The 20805-nt window shown below is 43.4% G+C and overlaps 2 protein-coding genes across 2 annotated transcripts in view; both read right to left on the bottom strand.

The window, feature by feature from the left end:
- Positions 1–1959: 1959 nt before the first annotated feature.
- Positions 1960–13625, bottom strand: LOC138769889 (uncharacterized protein CXorf65-like). Its single transcript, XM_069948623.1, has 7 exons — positions 13538–13625; positions 13423–13460; positions 9982–10068; positions 9397–9513; positions 8475–8549; positions 4876–4977; positions 1960–2404 (listed from the first exon to the last, which is right to left on the bottom strand). The coding sequence occupies exons 2-7, from the start codon at positions 13445–13447 to the stop codon at positions 2352–2354; spliced, it is 459 nt and encodes a 152-aa protein (XP_069804724.1). The 5' UTR covers positions 13448–13460; positions 13538–13625; the 3' UTR covers positions 1960–2351.
- A 2609-nt stretch (positions 13626–16234) lies between these two features.
- LOC138769436 (uncharacterized) overlaps positions 16235–20805 on the bottom strand; it is a 60126-nt gene continuing 55555 nt past the window's right edge. Inside the window, exons 32-33 of the mRNA XM_069947920.1 lie at positions 19626–19745; positions 16235–17189 (exon numbers count right to left, since the gene is read on the bottom strand). Coding sequence (XP_069804021.1) covers positions 17052–17189; positions 19626–19745 — 258 coding nt within the window. The 3' untranslated portion in view covers positions 16235–17051. The remainder of the gene's footprint in view (positions 17190–19625; positions 19746–20805) is intronic.

Genomic DNA, 20805 nt, shown 5'->3' with positions numbered 1-20805 from the left:
ATTGCAGACAGCAATCGAAAAATCGTTCGTATGTCGTCGATCGTTGATTTAGATCTGAACCTAAAATTATCGTTGATCGTTCGCTGTAATTCCACATTCGTTCGCTCAAGTTCCGCATTTTTTCACTAATCGTTCAGTGTAATTGCACATTGTTCATTGTTTTGCTGGGATCAGAAGGAATAAACGATCATAGTAACGATCGCAATAACGATCACAGTAACGATCGTAACTAACAACCAAAGTTCTGTGTAATATGGTAAACGATTTCAGATTAACGATAAACAATTAGTCGTTAATCGTTAAAAATGTATTTGGAAGGAAGGTCCAGTGTCATGTAACATACACACAAGAGAGAAGAGCAAGAAATTGCACATACCTTAGAACAGGTGGGTGACCTGTGGCCAAATACAGCTGCCTATAGCATTTAAATGCCCCGTTATGATTCAAATTCCACAATAGGGACCATAAACTGGTGAACTAGCAAATAAAATACTATGCAAACAGAAGGACGCTGCCATTATATAGGAATAGAGTGGCTGATGCCAGCAGATCATCCTAGGCTGGTTGATGGAATGAGTAGGTGGCACATTACAGATTATGTACGTACACCTTTCAGTTTCTCTGAGGTCTGTAATGGAACAGGGGAAGGTTGGTACCTGGACTGATGGAAAATGTCTCCTTTTCCTTTTTTTTCAATTTGTAATTGTGTGTGCAGTATAGAGTGCAGAGTTGTGTGTGTGTGTGTGTGTGTGTGTGTGCAGTATAGAGTGCAGAGTTGTGTGTGTGCAGTATAGAGTGCAGAGTTGTGTGTGTGTGTGTGTGTGTGCAGTATAGAGTGCAGAGTTGTGTGTGTGCAGTATAGAGTGCAGAGTTGTGTGTGTGCAGTATAGAGTGCAGAGTTGTGTGTGTGTGTGTGTGTGTGTGCAGTATAGAGTGCGGAGTTGTGTGTGTGCAGTATAGAGTGCAGAGTTGTGTGTGTGCAGTATAGAGTGCAGAGTTGTGTGTGTGCAGTATAGAGTGCAGAGTTGTGTGTGTGCAGTATAGAGTGCAGAGTTGTGTGTGTGTATGTGTGTGTGTGCAGTATAGAGTGCGGAGTTGTGTGTGTGTGCAGTATAGAGTGCAGAGTTGTGTGTGTGTGTGTAGCATAAAATGCAGAGTTTTGTGTGTGTGTGCAGTATAAAGTTGTGCGTGGGTGCAGTATAGAGTGCGGAGTTGTGTGTGCAGTATAAAGTTGTGTGTGTGTGCAGTATAGAGGGCAGAGTTGTGTGTGTAGCATAAAGGGCAGAGTTGTGTGTGTGCAGTATAAAGTTGTGTGTGTGTGCAGTATAGAGGGCAGAGTTGTGTGTGTAGCATAAAGGGCAGAGTTGTGTGTGTAGCATAAAGGGCAGAGTTGTGTGTGTAGCATAAAGGGCAGAGTTGTGTGTGTGTAGCATAAAGGGCAGAGTTGTGTGTGTGTAGCATAAAGGGCAGAGTTGTGTGTGTGTAGCATAAAGGGCAGAGTTGTGTGTGTGTAGCATAAAGGGCAGAGTTGTGTGTGTAGCATAAAGGGCAGAGTTGTGTGTGTAGCATAAAGGGCAGAGTTGTGTGTGTAGTGTAGAGGGCAGAGTTGTGTGTGTGTGTGTGTGCAGCATACAGTGCACAGATGGGTGTATGTATAGTAGACAGCATATATACTTATTACTTGCTGATGACTACAGCAGAGTGGTGTCTTGTCCCACACTTGTGACATCATGAAAGGCCTAGGATCTGACCTATGGATCTGTTGCCTGACTTCGAGGGAGCGGTCTTCCCTGACTACTCATGCTGCTCAGGCTTCAGAGCACGGTCCATATACTGAGAGGAGCAGCCAGGGGAGAAGGAGGAAGGAGAGGAAGGTTCCTCTGCAGCATGGAGCACCAGTCAACTTTACAGTCACAGCCCCCCTGGCTTAGAGGCCCAGTAACAACCGCAACACCCGCAGTTACACCTCACCAAATTATTGTATTTTGAACATAACAGTCCGAAATAGGAATTATAGTTACAAACCACCATGTTGTATTTTCAGTGCTGAAAAGACACCAAATTCACAGGGACAGAGGCCTACAGCTGACAATTGTTACATCACAGAGGTCCTTGATGTATGGTCTATGTGCAGATACGTTGACATTTAGATGCATGTGAATACACCCCAAGACCCGGTTCAGCCATCACTCACTTTTCCAGAACCTTTACCTCTGCCATAGATGTCTTCTATAGACCTTCACTGAATGAAAGAAGCAATGACACAATCCATTGTAGAAATATGAAATATATCTTTCAGTCCAACAAAAGCAGATAAGGATCCCAGTGATCCGGGGCTCGATGCTTCTCCCTCAGGGTTTCACTGGTCGTCTCCGGACAGACGGACCCTGCTTTACTGTCACTGCTGCAAAAAGGAAAGGTAAAAACATCCTCTATAAATATATATTTAACCCTCTATCTAATAGCTGCATCCTGGAATCCAACATAAGACCACAAGAGCTGACATCTAAACCAACAATACACATACACATAGTTAATAACCTGCTGCTTTATAGGCGGTTTCTTACACTGCGTTTTGGGGCAGTTGTTCTTTTTTTTTTTTTTTTTTTTTTGTTATTTATTTTAAGCCAAAAGGGAGAAGTGGATTACAAAGAAATGGGAAACATAAAGGAAGAGTATATACCCCCCTCCCCCAGTAGTTAGTGGAAAGGGCAATTTAAGTTCTTAAAGTGACACTGTCACCCCCTATTTGCATTTTGACTGCTCTCCACAGGTGTAAAGGGTAAATGTTACAGCTATGTCCTGCAGGAAGTGGTGTTTAATTTCCAGTCTGACACAGTCTGCGCTTTGCTGCTACCTCTGTCCACCTCAGGAGCAGTAGCCAATCCTCATAAAAAACATCTCCTGCTCTGGACAGTTCCTGACATGGGCAGAGGTGGCAGCAGAGAGTACTGTGTCAGACTGTGGAAAGAATACACCACTTCCTGCAGGACATACAGCAGCTGGTAAGTATTGGAAGACTGGAGATTTTTAAATATTAGTAATTGCAAATCTGTATAACTTTCCAAGTAGGCAGAAAAAGGGATGTGGATGGAGAACAGGGAGGTAAATTCTTACACCTGTCTTGACATTTAGCTTACATAAAATTTATACATTTTAGTCAGAAATCGGGACGTGTAATAAAAAAAAAAAAAAAAGAAATATATATATATATATATATATAAATATATATATTTGCATTGAAAATAATTTATTATTTATTATATGGGATGCTACAATTTTAATAATACTAATATATGTATTTTTTTAAAAACTATTTAAAGAAAATTTAATTTATTGAAAAAAGATTTCTCATTTTTTTTTGTGTACCCTTAGGGGACCAGAACCAGCACTTCTTTGATGACTTACATAATGCTCTGGAATGGATAGTATGGAATGCAGCCTTATAGCCTGTCAGTGTGAGGCTACATCTGTATTACACCTCAGAATGTTACTGTCTTTATTAATTCCCTTTGAATTACATTGAATTCAATGGAGAAAACACTGCATGGTACACATGTCCTTATTTTGGATGGAATGCAGTCACTTAATGTGTATTTTTTAGCACTCTTTATTATGTGTAAACATATCAAACATATGTAAAATACCTATAAAATGCACCAAAAAAAAAAAAAGCTACTGAAAGCCAATGTACCACTAGGTACATGCCGAGCCTGTGCTTAGGAATAAACTGGTGCTGTGCATGGGAACCGGTTCAAAAAAAGGACCACAGTACCGGCACCCCAATGCCGGCGCCTGTATGTTCATGTACAAAAACACAAAGCGATGTACTTGGTAGTATCTTCACTTTAAGTGGGTTTTCCAGACAAAATTTACTGATGAACTATCCACAGGATGGCTAATCAGTAGAGAAGAGCGAATTTACAGTACTAGCTAAGAGAAGAGCTTCGCTAAGGTCGGCGTTCAGCTGGTCAGCCGGCTGTCGTTGAACTTTGTGCCGCTTCATACTGCTCCTCTCCGGGTGCCTGGAAAAGCTGGATCAAGTCCTGGGAAACTGGAATAAGTTTCCCAGTACTGGATCCAGCTTTTCCAGGCACCTGGAGCAACGTGTAATGGTGTTTAAAGGCAGCCGGCTGACAAGCCAACCGTCAAGCCTAGTGAAGCGTTTCTTTTAGCTAGTACTGTAAATTCACTCATCAGTAATGGCCCTATTCCACGGAACGTTTGTCGTTCATAAATTCGCTAAAACGACCGCTCGTTAACGATAATCGTTCCGTGGAATAGATGTAAACGATCGAACGACTACAGCAAAATCGTCGTTCAGTCGTTATAAAATGTTTTTCAACATGTCGAAAAAAAATCGTTAGTCTTTCAACGATAATTCGCTAATCGTTTTGTTGAATTAGAAATCGTGAAATCGTTCACCCAATGTGTTGAAAAACTAGGTGTGTTGTATTCAAATTATCACCCCGGCGAACGTTTTAAACGAGCATGTAACGACCGCAAAGTAATCGTTATCGTTCACGTGTTATATGTTGTCGTTAGCAAAATATAGTCGTGAATTAATCGTTAACGAGCGGTCCTTTTAGCGAATTTATGAGCGACAAACGTTCCGTGGAATAGGGCCATAACTGAATTGTGGGGAGCAAACACCTGGCACCCAAATTCATCAGCTATTCAGAGCCATAAACAGTATGTGGAGTTGGTCTCTGTTCACTGTGGTGATATGTAACTGCAGCTCAGCTCCTATTCACTTGAATGACAGTTGCACATCGCAAACAGGGAACAGAGACAAACTTCTACCAAGACAATCTGCAAATGGCGTCCCACCAGGCTGACTAGCAGAACCCTGCTCGCCGATTCACCGCACTTTACCTTCAGGGGGAGTGGAAATCACAACGGTGCCTTTCCTATTAGACTTTTTGGATTTCAGCTTACGACTTGAGACTTTGGAGTCTCCCCAATTTCCCAACTTTGCTACAGAAAAAAAGGAAAACATGTTTTAGTAAATATGAAGCTTATAAAATTGATAACAAAAACTGCATTGATATGAGCCATGGGCTCCACACTTCTATGTAAGTGACCACTCTTGAGCAATACATACCTGCTGTACAGTGTCTCTAGTGTTGGCTGCTCTTGCTCTGCTCCATTGGGCACATCTCTAAATGGTGACCCCCCCCCCCCCCCAGCACAGATGCATTGTCTTGTGGAGACTATATTTGTTAGAAATACAGCACCAGCTATCAGATAGGTGTTCTGCTTTGTACTTTATATATGCTTATACAGATTTAGATTGTGTATCAGCAGTAAGTCATTACATGCAGAGCTGCTTTGCCAAACTGAGATGTGTAGACGGTGAGGTTTGAGCATCTCCAGGACGGCCAGTCTTGTGGGGTGTCCCCAGTATGTAGGGTTGAGTATCTACTAAAATTTCTCCAAGGAAGGGCAACCAGGGATGGGATCATGTGACCCAAGTCTTATTGATGTGTGTGGGGTGAAGGCTAGCACATCTGGTATAATCCCACAGAAGAGCTGCTGTAGAGCAAACTGCTGAAAAGTGTATTGCTGGCTCCGAGACATATGCTAAATATGAGACCCTGCAGACTGGTCAAATCACCCATGCTTACCCATGGAGCAATGTAAGAAGCAGCCTGGTCTCATGGATCATGTTTTTCAACATGTGGATGGCCAGGTGCGTCACTTACCCGGGGAAGACATGGTACCAAGATACACTATGGAAAGATGTTGGGGGCAGTGTTATGGGCAATGTTCTGTTGGAAACCTTGTGTCCTGGCATCATGTGGATGTTACTGTGACACATACCACTTACCTTACCATTGTACAGGCCAAGTCCCCACCCCTGGACCCCTTAATGGCAGCAGCCTCTATCAGCAGGATAATGCCCCGGGGGCCACACTGCAGACATGGTTTAGGAATGAGGAAGATGACAGAGTTTAGGGTGGTGACTCGGCCTCCAGGTTCCCCAGATCTCAATGTGATTGAGCATAGGTTGATCTTGATAGGCTCTTGTCCAACCTAATCAGCCATGTAACTATCTGTGTCTGATCCATGGAGGCCGCACCTCACACCTTACAGGATTTACAGGATCTGCTGCTGCTATCACAGGGGACATCACGACATACATACATACATAAATTACATTATAGAACTGCTACACTGGATCAAAGGAGACAGGTGATCAAACTAAGACAGATGATATTGAGATTATGTTTGTAGGGCAGGCTGGACAGGCTGTGTGAATAATGGAGGAAAGTTCGCTTTATACAATGCTCCTGGGGGGAGCAGCTTATAACCTGTTTGGAGCAGCACAATAGGATAAAAAGATGAATGCGAAGAAATATGTCAATGCAATGAATACATCAAAAATAAACTTCTGACTGATGGACACAGCCTGCTCCATCACTCCTGGCAGCTTTCCGCCATGTAGTTTTATATACAATGAAGTCACTGAATCAACACTTTAACGTGACATTTCTCAGCCCGCGCCCCTGTTTATTTCTGGCATCGTGACTTATGGCACCTTGTTTGGGTCCGGCCTCCAACAAGCTGCCATCAGCTGGTTCCAGGTTGCAGAATTTTACTGGTTTCCTATAGTCAGTCTCACACACGTGAAGCAGTAGTAGGGAGATAGACGTAAGGAAGGTTCTATGTAATAAAAGTTGCCTTATAGTGAAATGTTTAGCAACTTTTTAATGTTCTTTAGGCTTTATCCCTATTATCACTATTTTCATGATCTCTGCGCCTAAGTTTCTTTGTCGATGTTGAAGGATTTGTGTAGGATGCCTACCACTATAGCAAGCCCTTAAAGGGGTTATCTAGGCTTAGAAAACCATGGCCGCAACAGCAGGACTCTTGTCTCCAGTTCAGGTGTGGGTTTATTATTCAGCTGCATTAATTTCGATGCAACTGAATTGCAAAACCCACACCCATACTGGAGACAAGAGCTGGACTGTTTCTGGAATAAAGCAGTCATGTTTTTCTAAGCCTGAATAATCCCTTTAAAGTAGTGTTTCCATTTCATAACGCTGTGATGTGTTGCTAGTATATGTCATAAATTTATAACCATGGGGGTCTGACCTCTTGGATCCCTACTAGTTGATATTCCTGCACTTAATGTATTTAAAACCTTGGACTATATAAAGAAATCCTCTCTCTGTGACCCAGGAAATTACCAAATCCCCCTTCTTACTTTTCACTGCCCTGTTTTTGACTACAGGAGGAGCCTCCTCCATCTCCACAAATCCAAGCCTTGTCCCAGCTGCTGACGCCTTAGGGTGTTATTACACGGGCCGATGGGGGCTCGATAATAACTGTTAGATCGGCACTCGTTTACTGGGCCTATTACATGGCCCGATAATCGTTTAACAAGGGCTGCATGGACATTGTTACCGATGTCCTTGCAGCCCTTGCTCAAACTGTATCGATTACCTATTTCACGTAGCGTTGCGCGGTCAGCGCCCAGCAATTATAGGTCCAAACATGTATCAACGATCATCTTTTTCGGCACCGACAGAATTCTGAACAGTTTAGCAGCCAAATGAACCCTGAGACAGGGCTTGGGTTTTTCATGGCTATGCAACAGTATCAGCGGTTGTGGGGGTTGCAGGGTGATACAGATTCCCTTTAAGGGTTTAGCTATATTCTTGATAATGTGACAAACATGATACAGAATGAACTTATTCTTTGGAGAAAAAACAGACATGGTCACACATCTGTATACTTCTCACTGATCGCTCTGCTTCTCAGCACTATATAACATCAGGAGTTACATTTTATTCCAAGTGCATAATCCCACATACTACATTAAGGTTCTGGATACGTGTGGGTCCTGATATAACAAAATGGCGCAGCCCCACACAGCGATTACCACTGCAACATCATTGCCAGACATAGCCACCACACCCCGCCGCCACAGCAGTAGCTAACAGCCAAACCACACCACACAGAGCAAAAACAGAAAATTATTTGATATAGTCTGTGCCTCTTTTTTGGGGGGGTCTAGAACTCCCCCCCCAGGTGGTTTTAATTAGTATTCATATATAGGGTCTATGTCTGACTTCCTTCAGCCTCTTGGCTGAAAGCACAAGGTAAGTTTTCTTCCATCCTGTTTTTGCTCTGTGTGGTTCCGCTGGCGCAGTGTTGGTGGGTGGTGTGGCCCAGACCCAGAGGGGCTATGTCTGGCAGCATTGGAGCTGCTGGGCGACTGGGTCGCTTCTCCTCTGGTGCTGTTGTTGTTGCTGCAGTGGTGGTTGCCACGTGGGGCTGCGACATTTTTTAGTTAGGGACCCACATGTATCAGGAACCATGACGTGGTGTGTGGGCTTATGCACTTTGATGAGAAGCAGAGCGATCAATGATAAGTATATAGATGTGCGGCCATATTATATAGAACAGAATGTAATGCAATCTGCAGGAAGTTGGTGAGGTGGTGAAATCCCGAGGCCCAGTCTTACCTAGAAATTTGGCATTCACAATAGAATCATCATTCAGTAATGGGGTAAATATGACATCAGGGGAGTCTGGAGACCCTGAGGATAGAGGGACAATCTATAGTAAAATTAAATGTTATCATTTCCATATTACTAATAGGCAGAGCAATGATGACCAGGCCTGTATTTATAACTCATGGCTATATCACACAAGGAGGAGAAGAGGTTTGTTATATGGTAGGTCTGGTGATATATCAGAATGTGAAGGAGAAATTATTTAAAGAGATCTGGTGATATCACACGATAATAGGAAAAGGATAGACACCTTCAATAACTGTCAGCTGAACATGTGATGTCTAAGGGGAGGGGTGGGGTAAATTGCAACCAGACTGCTCTGCTGGTGGCTTATCTCTCTGAAAACAAAGGGGTCTGGAATAAAGGCCCTATTCCACCAACAGATCTGACGACAGATTATCTGCCAAAGATTTGAAGCCAAACCCAGGAGTGGATTTGAAAAGAGGAGAAATCCAGTCTTTCCCTTGAAAGTCTTTTGACCTGCTCTCTGATTATAGTCTGTTCCTGGGTTTGGCTTCAAATCTTTGGCAGATAATCTGTCGTCAGATCTGTTGGTGGAATAGGGCCTAACTCCTGATCCCTATTTCCACCAACATTTTCTGTCTGTGGAGTCTTGGGAGACCCCCCCCCCCATACAGTTTGTACTGGATTTTTGTAGAGGCAAACCTGTGCACTGGCAGGGGACTTTCTAGGGCTGGTGTGAGACACTGTTCTTAATATATCCCCCAATTGGTCTTTTTTGGTACAGTAATATTTGTTAATCATGTCTCTTTTTCAAGCTGTGTCATAGTCAATCACTGGTACCACAGAGACTAATGACACCAGTGCCACCAGTAGATGGTTTAAATGAAATGAGATGTAGATTACTCACTAGTCACAGCCAGAAGGACAAGGGTCTCCCTCTCACCAAGGATCTCACTGGCATAGCGCTGCTGGTTCTCCAGAAGGTTCTTCACCTGTCCACTGTCATCTGCAAGCTCTATATCCCCTGCAAAATACAATATGACCATTCGTAGCATTAGTCCTGACAGCATACATAATGGTACCTGCAATAACGATTTATACATGTGGGTGAATGCAGAGAAATGGTCCTGTGTGGCCTGCGGCAGCAGACATCCTTTATGTTCTGTGCTAGGTGGTAGTGTTCCTCCACCTGTGTCCCACCAGCTGCTGAAAACTACAATCCCCAATGGCTGTAATGGCTTGTTGGGAGTTGTAGTTTTGTAACAGGTGGAGAGCCGTGGGCTGGAGAACACTGTCACACAGAATGTATCATGGGAGTAGCATATTGCACAATACTATCTCATGCATCCTCCTACTGTATTATAGCATGTTACACTGTATGCTACTATAACACAATACATAATACAGTATGATACAATATGATTGGAGAACATCATACTGTATGATAATGCCCCATCCTGTATCCATTCTCTCACCCACATCTCCTCCATACCTTCATTTTCATAGTGACACAAGTTCTTGATACTTTCCAGAAGGAGCTGGACCTTACAGTTGATGTTAAAAAGCAGCTCTTCACTGTCTGCGGAGGAAATCTGGGCGTTAGTGCAGGGAAGATGGAAAGTTACTCAAAGAAATGAATTGCTTTTTACTGAATCTGGATTTGGTGGAATTTGGAAAAAAAAATAATAATAATAACCTGGTGGACATAACATGCATTTCTGTGTATTAGACACTCCTGGGATCCCTCAATAATGGGAAGCGGATTAGTATGACGGGATAAAACAGAGGCAGTTTTAGGGCAAAAGGTTACAGACAACAGATGTCTACAGATGTCACACAGCGTGAAATTAAAGTTTAAAGCATTACTGCAAATTGAAAAAAAACTTGACAGTGCTTTATTCCCTGTCTCACTGCTCTCCTGGTCTCATTGCAGGATTTTGTGGAGCCCCCTCCTGGTCTGTGAAGCCCCCTCCTCCTGCAATGAGACAGCCCCCTCCTCAGCTGTGTTCTTCCCTCAGCTCCATCTACTCAGTAGTGGATTATAATAGGTCCGTTTCGGGCAGTAGCCTGGGGCCCTGAGCTCCTGGGGGCCCATGAGCACCCCAAAAGACTTATACCTTCAGTGGTGTATTGTCTCCTGGCTACAATTCTGCCATGATTAGCAAATATCACTGCTTTTTTACCACAATTTTGCACAAATCTGGACATCATAACATCAGTGGCATAGCTACCATAGAGGCAGGGAAGACGGTTGCTATGGGGCCCATGGAGGGAAGGGGCCCAGGGAAGATAAGAGCCTCCTGTGTCCTTTTGCTTAACCCCTTATTTACTGCAGTATGTAAGTGACCCAGTGTTCTCTAACATGCTGCAAAACAAAAAAAAGGGTTAATACAGAAGACAATTAGCTCTCTGCCTGACTACTCTGATAACCTCTGTTCTCTGAGTTCCTGCAGAGGTCAGGGGTTATCAGTGCAGGAGAGAGCTAATTGTCTTCTGTATTAACCCTTTTTGTGTTGCAGCATGTAAGAGAACACTGGGTCACTTACACACTGCAGTAAATAAAGGGTTAAGGTAGTCTGTTCCTGCACCTATGTATGTAACCATAGGATTCTGCCTATATATTAGTGTGTAGGGGGGCCCCATAGTTTTTTGCTATGGGGCCCCATGAATCCTAGCTACGCCCCCTGCATAACATTATCTATCCTGTACTATAAACACCATGCTAGTGCTGCTTACAATGGGATTGGGGGCCCAGGCTTGGTGAACAGCCCAGGGCTTATGGTAAAGTTAATCCGCCCCTGCATCTACTGATCGGTGGGGTCTGAACACCCAGACCTCAACTGATCAGAACCCTTGACATGGCATGGGCAGTACTTGTGGCTGCGACAAGGACCCTTCACTGCTATGCCACAGTGCCGACTGCTCCCAGTAAGGGATACACAGGTAAGAAACACCGCCACCTGGATAAACAGAGAGCCATTTCTCTGCCACAGCCTCCAATGCAGTGAAATGGTTATTTGTAATACATGTAGGTGGCTGCAGGGTGGGTGCGAGGATTATATTTCCTTTTTTACCCTGCCCTCTAACTTCCGATCCTATACTTGTTGTGCCATGCAGTTTATCATATCATATTACCAATTTTGTCCCACTGTATCAGAATCACTGTGGTTTAATACTACAGGACTGTGGACACTTGGTTCTGTGGGGGTCTTTATAAGACATCATATTAGGGAGAAGCTTCCATATATCTACCACTTCTAAGATGGAGTCTTAGAGGGCATTCACACATCCACAAAAAAAATCTGTCCGCACATGGACGTGTAAATGCCGCCTTAGTAAATCCGTGTGTAAGAAATAGAAGTTAATCGACTATTATGGCCTGTTCACACTGAGCAAAACAGGCAGAAATTCCGAGTGACATGTAGATTTCATTGAGTGAAGAGTTGGCGGAGTGACAGACATCACATTAAGTGCATGCAGTATAAGGACCTTGAATTACCAGCATCTCATTCACTCATGGAGCTATTTTTAACGATTAACGACTAACGATAAACGATCGCAAACAAGATTGTTTATAGTTAATCTGAAATTGTTCACCATATTACACAGAATGATGGCCGTTATTTTTTGGTTCTTGGTATCACTGTCCCTGTCATCCGCTGATCTCAACATCTCATAATGCAGCCAAGCCCCATTATTAATATTAAATTTCACCCTTACACTATCCCAACTGTCAACTTCCTTGCCCCCCCCCCCCCCAAATATCTCCAATTTTCTGAATCCCTCCTCTCCACAGTACTTCTGAGACCTCCAACTTCATTGTCTCCGCTAAACATTGATTTCTCCACAAAGGGGTGAAGTCACAAACTCCTCTGATTTCTCGCCTCTTCTTCAACTCCCTCCATACCTTCACTAAGTTCTTTACCATACCCCAATTTTTCCACCATCCCCTTTCCAGTATTCCGGCTTCAAGTTTCTGGAATATATCCCAGCTCCATTTATCTGGAATCTCACCCAATAAATAAATAAATTAAAAAAAACACTTTCTTTATGATATAACAACCAGTAAATTTGAGAAGACAGCCAATATCTTGCCCACGTGGAACACAAAGGAGTTCTAGCTTCATGCGGACTCTCCTTCGGCCCCAAACTGGGCTCTTATATTACTGAAGCATTTCTCATCTATCCATATGGGGGAGGCGCAAACAGAAAAAGAAGTTTAGGTAAACACACTGATCTAATGCAACTCTATCTATTTTTGACAGTGGCAATTTATTCCAAATTCGCACTTTTTTGGCCAGTTCGTCTACAATCGATCTGGTGTTTAGGATATTTAATTCCTCCAACCTCCTAGATACCCGTACCCCTAAGTATCTAAACAACCCCCCTTTTTCTAAAACTCTCAGAGGGGGAAACTCCAGACTTAAATTCTCATCCAGGGGGATGAAGACAGATTTTACCTAGCCAAGCCAGACAATTTTTCAACTTCCTCTACTAACTCCATAACTCTGTGCACCGCTATTATCGGATCTTTCAAAAACAACAGGAGGCTAAAAATCGTTTATTCCTTCTGATCCCAGCAAAACAATGAACAATGTGAATTACGCTGAACGATTAGTAGAAAATGTGGAACTTGAGCGATCGAATGTGGAATTACAGGGAATGACTAACGATAATTTTAGGTTCAGATCTAAATCAACGACATACGAACAATTTTTGATCGTTGCCTGCTATTACATAGAACGATTATAGTTTAAATTCGAACTATATAACGATTTTTCGCACGATAATCATCCCGTGTAATAGGGACCTTACTGGGTCACATCCTGTGTCCAAAACGGACTAAACGTTAGAAAGGTATACATACAAGAACCACGACCCACTTGTCAGACATATGGCAGCAACCCCTTAGGGCTGCATTATTTCCACTTACCTCCATACAGAACAGTTATGAACATCTCTGTTGTGTTCCTGAAAAAAAATTTAAATGGATAAAGTAAGAGAAGCCTCCAGTGCTAGTGACTATAGAAAGGTAGAAAGCCGCTTACCTAAGCAGCTGATATTGTGAGTGTTCCCAGTCATGGCAGCAGTGACAACATCAGCAGTCACCAGGGAGGCAGCAGATTAGCAGCCATTGACTCTACTGCTGTTTACCAAGCCAGCAATGATTGCTCAGTAAACAGCCCTGGTTATTAATGGAGAGGCCACACACAGCTTGGCTTTACTCAGTCGTGTCTCCAAGGTGTTGCTAGATGTTGCTGCCAAGAATGCATTAGATCTGTATGCACGTCTTGCATCTGTTTCGCGTTGCACAGTAGATCTCGTATCACAGCGAATACATTGTATTACACAAGATTCTCCTCCTTCCTAATGAGATTTAGTAATTTAATCTGGGCGGCCTAAAAGAAACATAGAAGGATGCCAAAAGATATACAATGTATTCACCAAGTCTATAGGAGAGCTATGACTACACAAAATACTAAAACTGTAACATCATCCATACAATATAATGCAATCACTCAACATATCAAATGATATATGGGTTTTTTATCTACAAGATGTATAATTGTTAAAAAATACCTGTATATAAGCAGCCAAGTACTAAGTGTGGACCTGACCAAGAAAATAATGGTCTATTATAATCACCATTAGCAGTGCTTGTATTCAGGTGCCGGTTTCTCATGGTTTTTACATCTTCTCCGGTGTCACTTGGTTCCTTTTTTGCTACATCTTATTCTTAATACCTCACCTGCCTCGCTACCTGACTACTTGGTCACTTTATTTCTTATTCCCCTTCAATAGACTTTATCATTAGCAGAAACACAATGATCACTAGCTGCCCATACCAGTGAAGTGCCTATAAAGGGGGTCTCCAATAACGTCCCAAGCAGGTTCCTCTACACCAATACTTGGCTTTCAAAGTCTATGAAAGAGACCTAGGTAAGAGAATTAGAGCTGAGTTGTTTCCGTCAGCCCCATAGGCATTGAATGAAATGGCAGCACACACGTTCCACCACGACTCCTATTCACACCCCTTCTCCCTGCTTTGGTAGTTTATTTTCTGGATAGCTGATAAAACCCTTATTGTCAGAGAAACCCTTTATCATCAGAAACAGACCAACAGCAAATGCCAAACTTGATCTTATTACGGTTCTTAGACTCTGCATACGTCCTAGGTAGGTGAGTGAAGGGATCAGGAGAGATAGTTGTTGGCCAACAGCTATCTAACAGGCATAGGCAGCTTTAGACACTAGTAACATATGTACATTTAGATCCTATTGTTTCTTGGGCAGCAGGCACTAAAGGAAGAGACCACCAAACTAGCAGCTTGCTGAACTGTTTGGTTTTGGCGACGTTCTCCGAATAATAATGCTTGGCATTTGACTTCTGGTGGCTGGAGAAGTTGGATGCTGTCCTAGGGAGTCCATATGCCTAGGCTGTATCCATATTTTTCTGGCTTCCCAAGATGGCAGCCATTGGTAATCAAATGTTGAGCGTTCGGGTTCGGAGAGCGTTGCCAAACAGTTCAACAACTCCGCTCAGCAATATACAAAACCTCTACAAATTTCTTATACGTTGACTCATATTTACAGTTAATATTCTGTTAAAGAGGATGTACCATCAGGTACACGCTCTTTAAAATTACACATGAATCGGACAGCACCGGGGAAGCCGATGCCGTGGTACTTTTTTTGAACCGCGGCCCGGTTCCCGTGTAGGTCCCGTCTATTCATGGTTACCGGACGGGGGTGAAGCACTGGAGGCAGGCCAGCCTGCCCCTCCATGACTCGGAAACCCCCGCCGCTCCATGACGCGGCTCCATCCGATGCCATTCGATTCTTGTGTAATCTTAAAGAGAAAGTACCTGATGGTACATCCTCTTTAACATCCAATAGCTCAGAAATTCTTCTGACAATCTGGATTGAGGAAGAGATAAATCCTTTTAAAACACGACTCTGACAAGATTATTACAAAGTATCACAGGAACAAAGTAACACGTTACACAGTTTTATTATGACAAAAAGTGGAAATAAAAAGGTAGTAATCCATAAGAGAAACACTTATAAAGGCGGCTGTACTCCAGCTTGAACAAGTTCTGGGTGTTTTTCTCCCGTGCGGACTTGGCCAGTTCTCCTGATCAGGTTGCTGAGTTCAGTGAACGTCTTATCTGATGGATTTATTGTTCACATGGAGATTTCAGGTAGAAGAACAAGTATGAGGCCGCTGTATCGGTGAGACTGAGGCTGGGGGGGGTCTGTACAAAGCTCAGGGCTCTTTCACAACCCCTCTGCTTCACAGGAGACACAGAAAGCTTTTCTTAACTCTGCGCCCCAGCCCTAACCAGCCTGGTTTTAGTGGATGGAGGTGGTTGGGTTTCCGAAAACAGCCACACACTTTACATAAAGTCCTATAGTGGTTAAAGAGTCTAAATTTTAAATGAGACTATCACCCTAAGATATATAACTTTTTAGTATTAAAAATTAAAGACTTTTACATGGCTCGATTAATTGTGCGGCCATTTAAATGTATTGTTATCAGACAGACAGGCTTAGGGCCCTATAACACCATACAATTATCGGTCGTACTTGGCCGATTGATTACTGGCTGTTGCAGCCGATAATCGTTTGGTGTAATAGGACATGTTGAAAGGCAAGGATCATCATCTTAAAAGATCTTCTATTAAAATGACAATGATAGCAATGGAAGCATCGTCAGCAGTCCACCGCAATCTTCTATGAACTACTTGGATGATCTAAGGATCGTCCGGGCAGCCCCTCCCACTGCTTCCAGTGGCCCCTCCCCCTGCTCCTCCCTGTGTCTGTGCATGTAATAGGACAGACAGCGAGCCAGGAATAAGGAGCAAACGACCTGACAGGTTCACACTCGCTTGCTCCTTAGAGTTACTCTCTACCGGCACCTTGCCACCCCTGAACCACCGGCACTGCATTGTAGAGGTAGTCATGCCGTTCCCGGTTCGGGGGCCCGCCTGTCTCCTCTTTCCGGTATTTAGAAGAAAAAGGACTTTTGAAACAGTTTTAACCTTCATGTTGCTTTGTCTGTTTCAGAGCTTCTGGCATCATCATTAATGATGATGTTGGGAGCTCTGAAGTCCGTTCCGTAGCACTGTGTAGAGCAATGTTCTGGAGCAGATCTGGGCAAAGAGTTGTCAGCAGTGCTGTGGGAGGGTAGTGATGAAGAGCTGAGGGAAATCAGTGCATTCTGGGTATTGTAGTAGTGAGCAATTGCTCAACCAGGAAGCACAATGCTTATCAGACCGATGAAAACATCCACAAACACTAACCGTTTTTTGGTGATTTTAGAACTGGGGTGAGCAGGTAAGCAACGCTTTATTTAATTTTTTGTTTTGTTTTTTCACCCGAAATCAGAGAAACCCTTTAATGGCCTCATATGTATCATACATTTATGGCCTATTCTGTGGATATGCCATTAATATCATGATGGAATTCCCCTTATACCCCTTTAATGCCAGAATCCATGTTAATATTCATGTATATGTAGTTTTTGTTATAGCTGTTACTTATGCGTTTGGGAACTTGATTCCTAGACGGTGGAGGATGTAGTGTGAGGCTGATGCAGATAAAGCAGCTCAGATTCTGCAGCGCTGATCTTTTTGGATGTGCTGCGCCTCTGTATTTCAAGCAGCACAGCCAGGTCCCTCTTCTCTGCCAACCTATTGAACTGCAAGACAAATCTCCATAAGTTTAGGGAAAATAACTAAGCTACAACAGCGATTTCTAGAAACTTAATTGTGCTACTAAACCTGGGGTGCGGCTGTAGGTGGATTTACTCAACTGTGCACAATTTTCTCATTAGAAACTCAATGACTCAATAGCATTACTGAATTAGATCCTGGGGTATGGTATTGTTTATTCTTTATAATGTAAATTGAAGCATGACGTACTTAAGCTGCTTTTTAGCATAATGGAGCATTTGTCCTAAAAACTGGTGACTAACCGAGCTAAAGCAAAATACAATCATTTTATATGGAGAAAAAAAAATGGCAGAAACCATGCATTCCTTATTCCAAAAACAAGAGTCCTCAGTGGAACCCAATGGTCCCCCATGATAAACCAAAGGGGTACAATGGCTCTGCTGATCTCTGCTGTACATCGGATATTATATTGCTTGGTAGCATAGCCTTAAAGGAGAAGCCCGTCCAGGAAGTATAATACCAGGACGTATAATAGTACCTGTCCTGGCACCCACGCAGAGCCTTGTCCCGCTTCTGGACCCTACCAGCTGTCTTCTGAGCTCCCAGACGGCTACATCACAACCCGGCTGGCAGATGTCGCTCTCAACCAGTCAGTGACTGGGGTGGGACAACGCTGTAGTCACTGGATGGCTGAGAAGGGTAAATTCCACCCGTCTGTGAAGTGGATCCCGGGTTGTGACGTACCCAGAACTAGGGAGAAGATGACAGCCAGTGGGGTCCAGGAGTTCTGCGATGCGGCTCAGGGAACGGTAAGGGTCCTATTTCACGGGCCAAGGAGGGTCCGATCAACGATGTAAACGAGCGGCGATCTGCTAGATCTGCTGATCGTTGAGCGAGGGCTGCAGGGACATTGTTACCGATGTAGCATCATACATTACCTGTCCAGGCTTCTTCTCTGCGCTGTCTTCATCCCCAGGTCCCGCGCGCTCTATCTTCAGATTGACCAGTCAGCTAACAGGCCACAGACCACGCGGCGGTCCCGGCCTGAGCTGAGCGCTCCGTCAGCTGACCGGCCATTCTGAAGATAGAGCGCGCGGGACCCGGGGATGAAGCCTGGACAGGTAATGTATGCTGCTGCTGCTGCTTGTCAAATCGTTGGTCGCCCACCGCGCACCACTATTCAACCGTAGCGATGCGCGGTGGGGGAACGATGATTTTAGGTCTGGCCCTAAATGAACGAACAGCCGATGACACGATCATCGGCCGATCGTTCTCTCTATCTCACAGAACAATAAATCGGCCGAATCGGGCCAAAATGGGGCAGATCCGGCCGATTATCGTTACTGTGGAATAGGGCCCTAAGTATATTTGCCTTTTCAATTTCCCCCCACCCCCTGCCCTTAGTGATTTTAGTGACCACTGAGTATAAACTCTCAACTAAAGGCAATTCCTTGGTGCTTAGATCATACCAGACAGCGAGTACATCCAGCAAGGTACAGGACACACAACTCACTGCTCTCTATGAGACAATGTATTTTGAAACCATTTTATGACTGACTTCATAGTAAAATTTTATTGGTTTCCAGTCCCTGCATTTAGATGTTGTTTACATGGAAATTTCTCATGAACAGAAGCCCCATCGGAGTGTTTACCGTCTCTTGGTGATAAGGACATATTCTTTGGACCCTGAGGTTACGACACAGGGTACATTTACGGCTCTATAAAACGCAAAGATTCTGTAATGGCACTTTTGTTGGGTTCTTCCCTTCGGATACATATAAAAATAAATTTGTAAAAAGGGGTTATACAGGAGTAGAAAAAATATAGCTGTTTTCTTCCAATAACAGCGCCACTCTATCTCAGGTTGTGGGTGGTGTTACAACTTGGCGCCATTCACTTCAATGAAACTAATCTGCAGACCACAAAGTGAGGACAAGAGTGACTTTTTTTGTAAACCTAAATAAACCATTTAATGTAAAAAAATTAAAATTTACATGTCTGCGTGGCTTGGTTTTGTGCCACTGCTCAAAACTAGTCAATATCTGAAATGTAGGACGGACTGCAGCCTGCACCTGTCTGGTTTTGCTGTAGATGTACTGCCCCCACATGTCCCAATGTTAAAACAGTACAGATATCTATAAAAATATAAAACTGTGGTTTCTGATGATACTTTTTATATAGTGAAACCGCTCCAGATGAACATCACTTTGACAAGACCTCCATACCCAACCGGATTTCTGTGATGGCTTTTCCCAATCATTGTGGTCTAAGGAGGTTGCCCTCTGTGAGCCGATCACCTCCTTCCAGAACAAACTTTTCTTTCTAACAAACTGAGATAATGGAAATTTCCCAGCATTCCCTGATGATTTGCAGCCTGGGAAATGTAGTAAGCGGCAGATTCCCTAGAGCCACACACTCATTTATTGCTCTTTATAACCTGTAATAATCCTATAAGAACTTACCACAGATGGATCTCTGATGTTCTCCGTCCTGGCACTCAGTTCTCTGTATTCTCGCTTGTTTTGCATTGCTTGTGTCACCAGCTGAAGGAATTCCTCATTGAGGGCATCTATCGCCTCTTCCTGCCATGAAACAGAAGAATGCTATAGGACAGATCCTTAGACTTGTCCTTTATTCTACATTGTGAAGCTTAGTATGTAAGACTGGCTGGTGACCTGAGAGTAGCCGCACAACATGTAGTTGTAGCCCCCCAATGATGAAATATAAAATGTGGCCCCACTTCAATATGGCAGCCAGTCCATTAAAATGGAAGATTAATGTGTAGCCATCACTTCCCTGCTGTCAATCATTGTTGTTCACACAACCCCATAGACATATAACAGAACTGCTTAGATTGAGATTGGGAGTGCACTGTGCTACCGTTCACTTCTCTAGATCAGAACTTTTGTTATGTCAAAAGTAGGTTTTCTTATACAGTCTTCACTCTCCATATGTCCTAGCTTACTCTGTCTCACTGTTCTTGGCTTCAATGTAGTCCTTCATCGAATAATGTTGTGACTCCACCAGCTGTGAGTGGTATTATAAGGAAGTGGAAGCATTAAGGAACCACAGAAACTCAGCCATTATATGTTGACGATGCAAAGGTAGAGTGGGGTCACCGAATGCTGACGTGCATAGTGTAAAAATGTCACCATTATACAAGACATAGTGGACAATTGTTATTTACAACTTTGTGGGAACACTTTGGGTTTGCCCCAGTGCCCACAGTGAGGGCCATAGGCATGGGGGGGGGGGGGCTGGTTCAATATAACGTGAATGGCCAAACTGAGCCCAGACCTCAACCCCATCAAAACCTAAAATGGACATTGTGATCCGGTCCCTCATCGAACATCATTGTCTGACCTCATAAATGTTTTTCTGGATTATTCGGCAACACAGACACCACCAAAATCTTGTAAAAGGTCTTTTCAGAAAAATGGAAGGTGTTATTATACCTGTAAAGGGGGACCCAATTCCATATTAATACCTAAGGGTTTAGAATGGGACGTCCTAAAATCTTCAAGATGTGAAATGTGGAGAGGGCCTAATACTGTGGTCCATAGAATTTATCTGTCTGTCTAAACAACCCATGTACTCCTTTCTTATAATGAGATTTCGGGCAGTAAATACCATATATTATGC

Source organism: Dendropsophus ebraccatus, chromosome 12, assembly GCF_027789765.1.
Source record: "Dendropsophus ebraccatus isolate aDenEbr1 chromosome 12, aDenEbr1.pat, whole genome shotgun sequence".
NCBI classification, from domain to species: domain Eukaryota; kingdom Metazoa; phylum Chordata; class Amphibia; order Anura; family Hylidae; genus Dendropsophus; species Dendropsophus ebraccatus.
The sequence above is the reverse complement of the archived record's forward strand: the minus strand, read 5'-3'. Positions and strand labels throughout refer to the sequence as shown.

Coding starts and splice junctions, on each gene's coding strand:
- LOC138769889 (XM_069948623.1), bottom strand. CDS start 13,447: ATGTTCATAACTGTTCTGTATGGAG. Junction 10,069..13,422: donor CATAACTGTTCTGTATGGAG/GTAAGTGGAAAT, acceptor TTTCCTCCGCAG/ACAGTGAAGAGCTGCTTTTT. Junction 4,978..8,474: donor TGTGAATGCCAAATTTCTAG/GTAAGACTGGGC, acceptor TTTTTTCTGTAG/CAAAGTTGGGAAATTGGGGA.